The sequence below is a fragment of the Pelodiscus sinensis genome, chromosome 3, assembly GCF_049634645.1.
Source record: "Pelodiscus sinensis isolate JC-2024 chromosome 3, ASM4963464v1, whole genome shotgun sequence".
Classification (NCBI taxonomy): Eukaryota; Metazoa; Chordata; order Testudines; family Trionychidae; genus Pelodiscus; species Pelodiscus sinensis.
Genome location: NC_134713.1, coordinates 99,290,120 through 99,302,763, shown reverse-complemented (window position 1 = coordinate 99,302,763; position 12,644 = coordinate 99,290,120). Strand labels below are relative to the sequence as shown.

At 49.0% G+C, this 12,644-nt stretch overlaps 1 protein-coding gene across 1 annotated transcript; it reads left to right on the top strand.

Annotated features, from left to right (window-relative positions):
- Window positions 1-9,270: 9,270 nt before the first annotated feature.
- CITED2 (Cbp/p300 interacting transactivator with Glu/Asp rich carboxy-terminal domain 2) lies at window positions 9,271-11,656 on the top strand. The gene is made up of 2 exons (XM_006112703.4): window positions 9,271-9,494; window positions 10,076-11,656. The coding sequence occupies exon 2, from the start codon at window positions 10,083-10,085 to the stop codon at window positions 10,785-10,787; it is 705 nt and encodes a 234-aa protein (XP_006112765.2). The 5' UTR covers window positions 9,271-9,494; window positions 10,076-10,082; the 3' UTR covers window positions 10,788-11,656.
- Window positions 11,657-12,644: the final 988 nt, after the last annotated feature.

Genomic DNA, 12,644 nt, shown 5'->3' with positions numbered 1-12,644 from the left:
TATACAAACAGGAAGAAGGCATGAAGGAAAGTGCTGGTGAGACTACCCAATTTATCAAATTCTGGAACATGTCCCTCAGTCCAGAACATCCCTTCACTGAACAAACCTATGGTTCCTGCCATGTAACGGTAACTTAGGTACGGGGTCACTGCTCACTAGTGGCAGCGTATTGTTAGTGTGTTGTTAGTTCCCCACTATCACTTTACTCTGGTCTCATGACCATCTGTCACCAGAGGGCATTAACTGCTTATGAAGCCAAGCAGAGAAAAACAATCTGACCTGTGCAGAAAACTCTCTCTGTAGCTTTCCTTTCTCCCATACTAATTTATTGCGGCTTACCCACTATAGATTCTGCCTCTTGCAGATGCTTGTCATCAGTCTATTAATCTTTTAGCGCTATGCTGCTACGGGAGGGGATTCCCGTTGGGGCAGCTCTCCCACACCTGGGTTGACTGGTTATGTGCCAGGGTTCATAGACTCACTAAGTAGCTAGCTTGACTATGGTGAGAGGATGTTCTAAATAGGAAAACATATGGTAGGCTCTGGAGAACACCTGGCTTGTCTATAGAACCAGTGGAAGGCGCAATGGTGATTATAAGTGGCTTGTGCCTGGCATTGCACTCTATCCATCTGATTTTAGCTCTATCCACACTAGAAAATTTGCCAAAGCCATTTTTTTCCAGATGAATAATCAGGGAATCTGGTGCTGAGGTTTATAACCAATTCAGCAGTGTTGGCATCACCTGTGTCTACTGCATTCTCCTTCTACTAAAACAAGTAAAAGTGGCAGACTCCTCAGACAACCCTAACTATTGTCTTACTGTACTAGTCTTTGCCCACTGCTTGGTACAATGTGTGATAGAATGCCAACAAATGTCCTCAGAGCAGGGGCAGAGGGTGGGGAGAGGAGGTTGCATTGGCACAGTCACAAATGAGTAGAGTTTGGCTTTTGGAAGGAGCCAAACAGCGCTAGATGCCCAAAACCCATTGAAATTCACTGTCCCAGTGATCAAAATACCCAGATGTCTTCCTATCATTGTATTTCTAAAGCTGAATGTTGTTGTTGGTCCCAGGATATGAGGCGGCACATAGTGGGTGAGGTAATATCTTTCATTCTGCCAGCTTCTAATGATGAAAGAGACAAGGGTGAATGCTACACAGAGCTCTTCAGGTGTACATAACATTAATAGCACCAGCTTGGATTCTTCTCTTTTGTTTTCCATTCTGCTGTGCTATTGCTGCTGTTCTAACCTGGAAGGGATGAGAGGACTAGCACAGAGAATCCCACCTCCAGGATGGCCTTCTGCTTCAAACTCTTAACTCCCAAGCATGTGGAGGGTGGGGGAGGTCATCGTCATTCTCCGGTGCTAGCACATTGTCACAGATTTCTCTATTCCTCTTCCAAACACAGGTACAAACAACTTGTTGCAGCTGCGTCAGCTGTAGAACTTCTCTGCCATACTTTGAGTCCCATTCAGGGGTGGCCCGTGAGCCTAGGAAAGCTAGGCAGCTGCCTACGGGGCCGCTCACCCAGGCGCCCGATGATGACATCACGGCCATTGACGGCCGTGCAGGCAGGGGTGCTGATTGCGCCAACCCACCTAGGGCACCAGCTGCTGCAGCCGGCCTCTGGCCACTCCTGGTCCCATTGCATACCTTCCCTGCATATGCAGTGCCCTGCTTTCTCATTAGCTGGCAGCGCCAGCTCAGTTATGCAAAATACCTTGAAGAACACCAGTGTGTATATGCTGCCATAACTATGCTTCACACTGGCACCGGGAAGCTGATGAAACTCTTAATACACTTGTACCTCTGTGATGATGGATTCATGCTTTGTACCCAGTACTCCCCATTACTCATCCTCTACCTTATCTTCCTGGTTGTTGGGTTTTGTTTTTTTTTCCAAATTACTATAGAATTATATATAGCTCTGTGGTGAACCACAAACTAAGTTGTTTTGCAGCCCCTGATGAAGAAAACACCCTCAGGCTCTAACTCAGGTTGTGGAACCCTGGGGTTCTGTAGACCATTGTCAGGGGCTCCGCGAGAAATCGTGGAATAAATAAATAAAAATTTTGAAATACCGCGAACATCTTACTCCAGTTTTCAACTACTTACCTCTGTGAACAAGCTTTCTCATGTCTTACAAACATTAAAAGCAAAGAAAGAAATCGTCTGCTGTCTATCTAGGAAGAACTCAGAGTGTGTTTGTCAAAAATTCGGCCAAGAATTCAACATTTGTGCAAAAAGAAACAAACCCAAGTGTCACACTGAAAGTAAACTTTATATTGACTTTGGATGTGAACTTTATTTTGATGTTTAAGTAAACTTTATTTTTATTTGATATTTTGATATTGGAAAAAAAAAGATGAGATAATACAAAAAAAGACAGGAAAAATGCTCCAATTTTTTTCGTACAATGTAAGCTGATATAGATATATATAGATATAGATATATAGCAGCTCTTTACAAATACATTTTCTTGACAATAATTTAGCAGTAATTGAATTGCGCTTCTCACCGTCAACTTTTTCTGGCCAAGCAAATGTTTTCCTAGGTAGGGGTTCTTCGGGATATGAAAAATTATTTTAGGGGTTCCTCCATGGGAAAAAGGTTGGGAATCACTGCTCTAACTTCTGCATATAAGATGTAAGTGTCTGAACGTGCCTCTCGGGCCCATAGTGTATTGGGTGATATGTCTAATCATCTTTCTTGCTGTCATATGCCAGTCCTCCACAATCTGCTTTGGCATCTTTACTGTTGGTGCCAGCTTCCAGAACCTGTAAAACTGAAAATAAGAAAGGGCTTCCAAAGCAGTATTAACACTAATTGATATGTGTTGGGCATTGCACATACTGTCCACAACTGCCTAAATTGTCAAATGGCAGCAGTGTAGCCTCAACACTCATTCTTCTGCCCACTAAACTACCACTACCATTAAGGGGGAAATTCCCAGTATGGTGATTGTCCCTCTTCTTATCATTCAAGCCATGGCCCATATCAGAGACCATGGCTAAATCATAATCTCCAAAGAACGTCAAATGCGCCAGAGAGCACCTAATTATCCTCTCCATCAGGCCAGGTATTGCATCATGGTGGACTCCATTCAATTCCTGTAGAAATTGCAGCCAGAGGATGAGGTCACTTAGCAATGCTATTGTGGAGATGTTCTTGCTCCCATCTTTGAATGCTTCCTGCCATCCCTTCCCCCAAGGAATTACCATCCTTGTCGCACTACACTGTTTTTAGGTTGCTGGGTTTTTTTTGTTAAGTGGTCTGCCTCTCCCTTCCTTTTGTTCAGTTATCAGCTCTGTGCTTGGATCCTGTCTGCTGTGTGCAGGACTGCTCCCCTCCGCACATCATCTGCTCCCGTTGCATCTGAATTGTGAACCCTCTTTGCTTTCAGAAAGCACTGTTCATGTTACCCATCAGAGCAATTACATAGGAAGGCATCACCTTTATTTGGCCTTTTAAATAGGTTGTGGACAGGGTGGGCAAGTTAGGCCCCAGCTAGTCAAGCTGCTCTAAAAGAGGTCTACCAGTCAGACTGCCCCTTCCGCAGTTACTGGAGTCTCAAAAACATTTAAAGCCCCCCCCCCGGAAGCACTCTGCGCAGGGCATCAGGATAGCAGTCACTTCCTGGAGCTGCTGCCTGAGGCTAGCTGAGGCTTGTGCTTAAAGGGACCCCCATTCCCCCATAGCCACGTCTCAGGTGTTTTTCTTTTACCTACCTTTTTGAGGGAGAGCAAAGCCTTTTTACTGCCTGATCTGGTTGTCCTTGCGGAGACCACAGCACTCCAGCCATGGAACCATACTTGCCTCCAAGCAGTTGCCAGCTCCTGCACCTCATGATGCGCCTCTTGGTACAGTTTTTGCAGACTGCCCTTGTGGCACTGCAGAATTTGGACCTGCAGCTCATTGCGGGGCACCCCTTCACCACTCTGCACGTGCTGCTCATGCAGCACAGCCCCTCCTGCCCTTCCCTGCACACTCTACACTGTCACTTCTGGCAACCGGACATCAGTTCTGACTGGTGGGACCATATCATCATGGAGCGGTGGGATGACCTGCAGTGACTCCAGAATTTCCACATGCAGAAGAACACCTTCCTGGAACTGTGTGAATGGCTCGCCCCTGCCCTCAGGCAATGGGACACCCACATGAGACCCGCCATCCCTCTCCAGAATTGGGTCACCATCACACTGTAGAAGCTCACCACGCCAGACAGCTACCGCTCCATCGGGAACCAGTTCAGTATGGGGAGATCGGCCGTGGTGATCATGGTCATGCAGGTCTGACTCTCTTACTATGTTATTGGAAGGGTGGAAAACTGCTAGAATGGGGTTCCCTAGGGAAGGGTGGGTGGAAGCCCCCTCCCCAGGAGGTTTTTCTTTCCCGCCTTCATAAAGCCCTGCCGGGCAGATGGGGCAAGCTGGGAGTTGGTCCTGGTGGGTGGGGGAAGGCAGGACTGGGCTGAGGGAGCTCCCAAGGGCCCTGGAAACCCAGTAATTCCCAGTTTGTCTCCTTCTACAGGTGCTGCGAGACATCAACACCATCTTGCTGCACCAGCTCATTCTCCTGGGCGTTGTGGACCCCATTGTGCCTAGCTCTGCCACCATGGGCTTCCCCAGCTGCGGGGGGGCCATTGATGGTATCCACATCCCCATCCAGGCTGCTGACCACTAGGCACCCAACTACATTAACTGCAAGGGATATTTTCTATGGTCCTGCAGGCCATTGTGGACTACTGTGGCTGCTTCACAGACATTAATGTCAGGTGGTTGGGGAGGGCACGCAATACCCGCATCTTAGGAACTCCAGCCTGATGCAGGTTGGCACTTTTTTTTCCCAACCATATCATCAAGATCAGGAACGTGAATATGCCAATGTGCATTGTGGGAGATGCAGCCTATCACCTGCTCCCATGGCTGATGAAGGAATGGTTTCAGCAGGGCCCGCATGGTGCTGGAGGTCTCCTGAAAGGGAGGTTCCATTGCCTCCTCACCTGGCTGGACCTCGGCGAACATCCCCCAAGTGGTGTCAGCGTGCTATGTCCTTCACAATATACATTAGAATGAGGGGGAGATGTTCCTGCCACGTTGGGGGGCAGAGGTTGAGCAGCTCACCAGGTCCTTTCAGCAGCCACACATGGCTGCCATTCAGCAGGCCCATCGGGGGGAGGGGGCTGTGCGCATCCGAGAGGCGCTGAGGAAGGGTTTCACCCAAGGACACTCATGAGACTCTCTCCTGGGCCTCCCTACAAGAAGCCTCTGTAGTGCCCCAGTGTGCCTTTCCTCCTCCACCCCTCCCTTCTCCCTGTCCTCACCTCTCTCCCTCTCCAATAAAATGAACCAGACCTTTTGTTTTCAAAGAATAAACAGTGTATTTTATTTGGGGTAAATGTAACTGGGGAGGGATGGGGAAAGAACCTGGGAGGGTAGACGAGAGGGATGGAAGGGGGAGGAGGGAGAGAGGCTCAGGGATGGGGCTGGGAGAGGTGCCTGCCTCAGTTGGTCCCACCTCCTCTTCTGCGGGGCCCTTGGCAACCACAAGGGATGCTAGGGGGAGATGCCAAAGGAGCAGGAAGAGAAGTCCGAGCGGGAGCAGGAACAGGGGGGCGGCTGCTGGACCACTCTATGGCAGAGACCATGTGGTCCACTGCAGCTATATATGCCATGCACATGCTATGGGCCTCTTGGGCCAGCTCCCACCAGATGTTGCCCCACAGCTCCTGGTCTGCTTCCCACCATTGGTCCTGCTGTTCCAGAGGGCTGGAGGCCACGCAGGCAGGCAACATGTTCCTGCTCAAGATCCTCATGGGCTTGTCTACAGCAGCAGCTCCCATGGGATTGGGAGGCTGGCATGGGAGATGTTGCAGGAACCTCGCTCGCAGCTGCAAAGAACAAAGAGAAGGGCAGTCAGTTCAGGAGAGAGGGGGCCTGAAGCCCAGCCCTCATTTCTGAGCTGACACCAAAAGGTCTCAGGTCAGAGGAAGGCGATGTGCTTGGAGCAAGACCATCTGTGGCCTTCACAGTGGGCCCTTTCCACAGTGGGCACAGATTCCCTGGGGGGAGCCTGGCTTCCCCCACGTCCCAAGGGCAAGCAGGCATGGGAAGGTGCTAGACAGCCTGGGAGCCTGCAGGCCAGAGAGGGGTGATGGGGCAGCCTGGCTTCTCTCTGTGCCACACATACACGGGTCTGGCAGTGGCAGTGTCCTGCAGGGAGAGGACTTCTATCTCTGCCCACTGACGGATAGAGGGGGGGGGAGGGTAGTAGGGGAAGGTGTATGTGAGCGGCAGACACCACTTGCCAAGGAAGGTGCTACTGGCGTCCCCTCCACTTCCTTTCCCTCCCAGCAGGCTCCCCTAGCAGAAGCTTGGTGTCCTCTTCCTCACCACGCCCAGGAGTAGATGCTGCCCCGAGAGTGCGGGACCGATGTATGTGTATGTGTGTGTATCCCTGACCCCATCCCCCTTAGTGGTGGCTTGTGGCGGGAGGGCATCTCATCACAGAGTTGGCAGTAAGGCCTCTCCAGAAACCCTAGAAGAAAGAGCACAAGGGTCTTCAGAGGCAACCTCAGAGGGGCTGTCTGCTCTGGGCAGGCGCTCCATGTGCACCCATGTGCACAGGCTGCTGCATGATGCCAGGCCAAGAAGGCCAAGTGAGAAGTATGCAGCCCCCCGCCACCCGCCACCTGCCCTGTGTGTGTCTAGGAAAAATAATGGAACTCACCTGATGAGCCTTCCCCGGCTTCATCCAAAACCTGGGCGACATCCTGGGAGGCTGGTACTAGCTCCAGGGACTAGCTGAGATCCTTGCTGGTGGGCATGGTGCCTTCACTGCCTGCTCCTGCTCCTTCTCCCCCACCTCCTGCTCTTCCTCAGCCCTAGGGCTGCCCTCCAAGAGAGTGACAATGGGCATCTCCAGCCCAGAGTCCACAACTGGGGGAGGAACGAAGGGACTGACCCCCCTCCCAGGATGTGGTCAAAGCAAGGGCAGGTCTGGGGTGCCACCCCTGAATGGGAGCTGCATTCCCTGGCCTTTGTATAGGCCTGCTTGAGCTACTTGACTTTCATGTGCACCTGCTGTTGGGTGCACGTGACCCCTCTGGCCCAGGCTGTCGGCCATCCAGCTGTAGATCTTGCAATTCGTACGTCTGGTGCAGAGATTCTAGAGGTTTTCCTCCTTTCCACAGATTTCAATGAGATCCAGGATCTCCGCACCAGACCGGGATAGGGCCTGTCTCTTCCGTCCCTAGGCAGGGGCTTGGGAGTTGCCTGCAGCACTGCTGGCAGACATGGAGGGCTCTGAAGATATGCTGCAGTCTGCTGTAGCAGCAGGGAAGGCTGTGATGGCTACTACTGTGTGGGACAGGACTGAGAGGGTCCGCATTGGGTCACAAGCTCTTTCCCCTGTGGCTTCTGCTTTAAGGGCTGCGGGGGATGGGGAACTATAGAGCTCTGCTGAGTGTGGACAGAGTGGCCACTAGGTCACCTATGGGAAACCCTAGAGGCCATTTATTTTGAAATAATTCATCTGCCCTGTCTACACCCACCCTATTCCGAAATATCTATTTCAGAATAAGCATTATTCCTCGTAAAATGAGGGTTACAGAATTTGGAATAAGATGCCCGTTATTTTGAAATTATTTCGAAATAGTGGGCTTGCTGTGTAGACTCACTTGGTAGACTCACTTGGGCTCACTTGGTTCTTTCGAAATAACGCTTCCGTGTGGACATGTCCTCAGTGAGCAGGGCAGTGTCCCTTTTTAAGAGTGTTGTACTAGATAAGATTTAAAATAGGACAGTATCCAACTTCACTGCAGCATTAGCAGCCCTCCTCCCCTTGCCCGCTCCCTTCTTGTGTGACAATTTAATGCAGCTGGGAAGATCTGGAGGCTATTTTAACTAGAGATGCATTTTGAAAATCCTGGTTTACTGATAGTGGGGGTTCTGTTTGCCTGCCACCCGTCCCAAGGAGGGCTGAATGTGAGATGCTCTGTGCTAAGGGGCAGGTTTATGATGATGTGTGATGTCAGTCAGCATATTCCCTACAGGGCTACTGTGTTTACAAAGCAATGACCATGTTTGTGTCTTTTTCTTCTTTTTCAGAAACAAGCCGTGGCCTCTAGCTCTTGTATTCGTTCACGGCAAACGCGATCCCTCGAAATCAACCCCAAATTATCATCAGACAAAGCCAGCCAGGCGAGAGGTTGGGCAACTTTGCAAGCCACCCCTTTCCCTCCCCCACCATCTTCCGGATCAAGGGCAGCTGCAGCGCCCGTGTATGTGTAAAAAGGTGGATCTCGGGAATGAGTCTTGCTGGGTTTGTTTACAGAGCACAGTCGCCTCCGTTTGAATGCCAAAGCTACCGAGAGAGGTAAACACAAACTTAGCAAAAGCACACGTACATGGAGCAGCCGAGGGTGACCCAGAAAGCGCGGATTGGATCTGCGGCTGCTGCCATGGAGGACAAAACATCCCCTTGCCACCTGCAGGCTCCGCTTTCTACGTGCGACAGCCCCCTCCGAATAGAGGCAGGGAGAGGAAGAAATAGCTAGAGGATGTGGGGGAGGGAGTTACCCCTTAAAAAAGTAGCATGCCAGACACGCTCGCAGAAGCAGCGCCCGTTCTCACGTGTTCGGAGCCGGAGCAAGGAAGCAGCGCGATTGTGAACAAGGCATCAGCAACGCTGCCGAGTTGCTCTCCGTGTAACGCTTGTAATGGGAAGCAATGTTGCAGAATTGCATGGGGGGGGGAGGAGAAATACCCTCCAGACAACCCCTGCTCCACCAATCAATGGCAGTTAAAGCAGCCTGGTTGATTGGAAGGGCGAGCTGAGTCCCCTATTCTGTGACACAACTCCAGCCTGGTAAATTATTCTTAAACAGGGGTCGCCCCAGTGTCCATTATGCTCCAGGCTCTGTTTTCTCTGTCAGGCTGCTCTCATCCAGTTCGGTGCAATATATTCGTAATTCCCTCCCCCCGCCCCTCGCTTTGAGATAGAAGAAGAGCGTAGCAGGGATATGGCTCCGTAGCATTAGCTGATCTGAAGACACTGCATAAGTGATCAGCAAACACACGTGTCGCTCAACCAGAACGAACAGGATTCTTTGGATTCCATCCAGATCCGCCTGGCTCTCTCCCCCCCCCCCCCCCCGCTTCTTTCTTTCCCCCCTCCCTGCCCCCCTCTCGCTGGTTCCAGGTTTTACTTCTGGTTGCCTGTGAGGATTTTGCTCCTCCCTTCTGAAATCCTATATTAACTGTGGCCAAAGCTGGGTAAGAGAAACACAGCTCATTGTTGGCAAGTGCGGATGAGCCTCGCAGAGGAGCGAGAAAGCAGCTTTTGGCGTCTGCAGCCCCAATCCCACTACTAATTAATAATTAGCGGGCCCGCGTCACCGTAGCCAAGAGAAGAAAGAAAAAGCCCTCTCTATGCTGGGCGATTTTTGCTGACTGATTTCAGCAGCACCTTTGGAGCAGCAACAAAAAGAGGTGAGTGTAATGGAGGGGAAGGTTTATTGTTGGTGGGGTTTTTTTGTAATACTTCGGCGTACAGCGGCAGGGGTGTGACTGGGGCAAGAAAGAACAAAGTCCGTGTCCGCCTCCCATGCGCGTTATACAAAAATACAAGACTGGGTGGAGGGGGGCTTGTGGACTGATTTCCAAAAGTTGCTGCGGGGGGGGGGGGGCTTGTTCCTTCGGCTGTTCTTTGCAAGGGAGCAGGGGTTCTGGTGCAAGGTGCCCCTTGCTTGGAAGGGGAAGGCTGGTTAATACGTTGCGGGGAGGAGGGGGGGGCGGCGCGGCTGAGTGGCTAGGTGTGCGGGAGTGGCAATGGGAAGGTGCGTGCGTCTCTGGGAGTCGCAGTACGGACTGTGGATTGGACTGCAGACTTCGCTCTCTTCCAACCCAGCAGCTTTGTGTGCAGGAGCGCGGCTGCACGCTCTTTGGAGGGAGAGGAGGGCAGGCGGGGGGCTTAGCTAGTTTTTAAGCCCCCCTCCCCTCGTCAGTGCGCAAGGGAGCGGACGATGCCTGTGGATGTGAAAAAAATCTCTTTCCCTCTGTTAACTTTCTAGGTGGCAAATGGCAGACCACATGATGGCCATGAACCACGGGCGATTCCCCGATGGAACCAGCGGGCTGCATCACCACCCTGCGCACCGAATGGGGATGGGTCAGTTTCCGAGCCCCCATCACCATCACCAGCAGCAGCAACATGCCTTCAGCGCCTTGATGGGCGATCATATACATTACGGAGCTGGAAATATGAACGCAAATGGCGGGATCAGACATGCCATGGGGCCGGGAAACGTGAATGGGGGGCATCCTTCCAGCAGTTTGCCTCCCACTGCAAGATTTAACAATTCTCAGTTCATGGCCCCCCCTGTTGCGAGCCAAGGAGGCCCCTTGACGGCCAGCATGCAGCTGCAGAAGTTAAACAACCAGTATTTTAGCCACCATCCTTATCCTCACAACCACTACATGCCGGACTTGCACCCTGCAAATCATCCAATGAACGGAACGAGCCAGCATTTCAGAGACTGCAACCCAAAGCATAGCAGCGGCGGCAGCGGCATGCCTCCTTCGGTTCCTCATGTCCCTGCAGCAATGCTGCCTTCCAATGTCATAGACACTGACTTCATAGATGAGGAGGTGCTCATGTCCTTAGTCATAGAAATGGGTTTGGACCGCATCAAGGAGCTTCCTGAGCTGTGGTTGGGACAGAACGAGTTTGATTTCATGACAGACTTCGTTTGCAAACAACAGCCCAGCAGAGTGAGCTGCTGACTTCTTTAAAAACAAACAAAGGACTTTCTATCCGTGTGAATGAAAACATTCCCTTAGACACAGTATCTCGCTTTTCAGTACCTTGAAAGGTTGAGAATCTGGAAAACAGAGTAAACTATAAGCTTGTATAAATTGGGATTGTGTTAAAATAAGTGCTGCCACTTTTTTTAATTTGTAGCTTTGACACTCACTTCCCTTCCTGTAGTAATAATTTCTGGCTATCAATGACTTTTTATGTTCCCCTCCCCCCCTCTCTTAATTTCCTCATAGTAACATGTCCATAATTTTGACAGTGCTCAGCTGTTAGATATTAATCCTGGCAAATTGCTTAATCTTGTGGATTTTGTAAACAATGATTTCCAATGACTTGAACTGCAATCAGATTCTGAGTGAACAGGGAAAGATTGCATTAGTTGGTTGCATGAACTTTGAAGGGCAGATATTACTGCACAAATGCTGCCATCTTGCTTCGTTTTTAACTATGCATTGCAGTGCAGACTAATTTTTGTTTAATATGCTAAACTGGAAGCTTAACAGATGTGGGCCAATCCTTCCTAGATCAGGAAAAGAATACTGTTACTTAAAGTCTGCTACCCAGTCCCCCTCCCCCATATGTACAGACAATAATATGGTGTGGATGGAATGTTGACTAGTCAGTGGCAAACATTTCACAGATTTTTATTTTGTTTCTGTCTTCAGCATTTTTGACACTGTGCTAATATAGTTTATTCAGTACATGAAAAGATACTACTGTGTTGAAAGCTTTTTAGGAAATTTTGACAGTATTTTTGTACAAAACATTTTTTTGAGAAAATATTGTTAATTTATTCTATTTTAATTTGCCAATGTCAATAAAAAGTTAAGAAATGCTTTAGTTTTTCTAGAAGTCATTTACTAATATTTTTCTTCAGAACTCCCCTTGCCCCTGGTAAGTAAAACATCTACCTGTAAAACTGTGTTGGTGTGCGGGGAAAACATTCCAAAGTAGAAATTACATTGCACCAATGTATATCGAGCTCAGGAGAGCAGGATATAAACATAACTATGGCATAAAGCTTAATAAGAAACATTGTAATATGCCTGTCAGTGTGATTTATCAAAAATAAAGTTGCCATGAAGCAACTTTTTTGTGTGTGACTTGCCAGCATAGTTGCTTTAAATGTAGTTGTCCAGAACTGATGCCTAAAGTATTTATTATATTTATCTATTAAACTTGTAATTTTATAAATTCTTTCACTTCCATGGTAGACTTTTTCTCTTGTATTTTTACAATGTCATACTGAAGAGTTATTTAAAAGATGGACTCATTAGGTAGTGGGGGGGGGAGGTTTCTATGCCATCTTTGATTATTTGGTTTACATAGATTGCTAAATGAAGCTAGAAGACATGCATCAAATTGAAATCTTATTTTTTCATATTTAGTGACTTATATCTGCTGGCAATTTCTTAAACATTTCTATTGCAGGACAGCCCTGATCCATTTTCTCAGACATGGTTGCCAACTAATTCCCAATTAAATGAATTTATACCCATTTTTTTTCTAGTCTGTGGGAGAATAAAAACATCCTTTCATTATAGGGTAATGTGTACATTTGTCATGTAAGGACCAAATTTTGCAGTACTGTTTTTCATCCTCTGCCCCCACCCCCAAAAAGCCCACAACAAAATCCCTTCCATGTAAATCATTACTTCAGTAAGGACGGAAGGATCATATTCCTAATAATACTTATCTCAGCAATGCTTCTCAAGTTGACACAGATCTGATTCCATCCTCCTTTTAAAATTATTTTTTCAGTGTTGTGAATTAAACACTTTCCCAGCATGGTGGGAAAGAACACAACTATTCAGATGAATTCC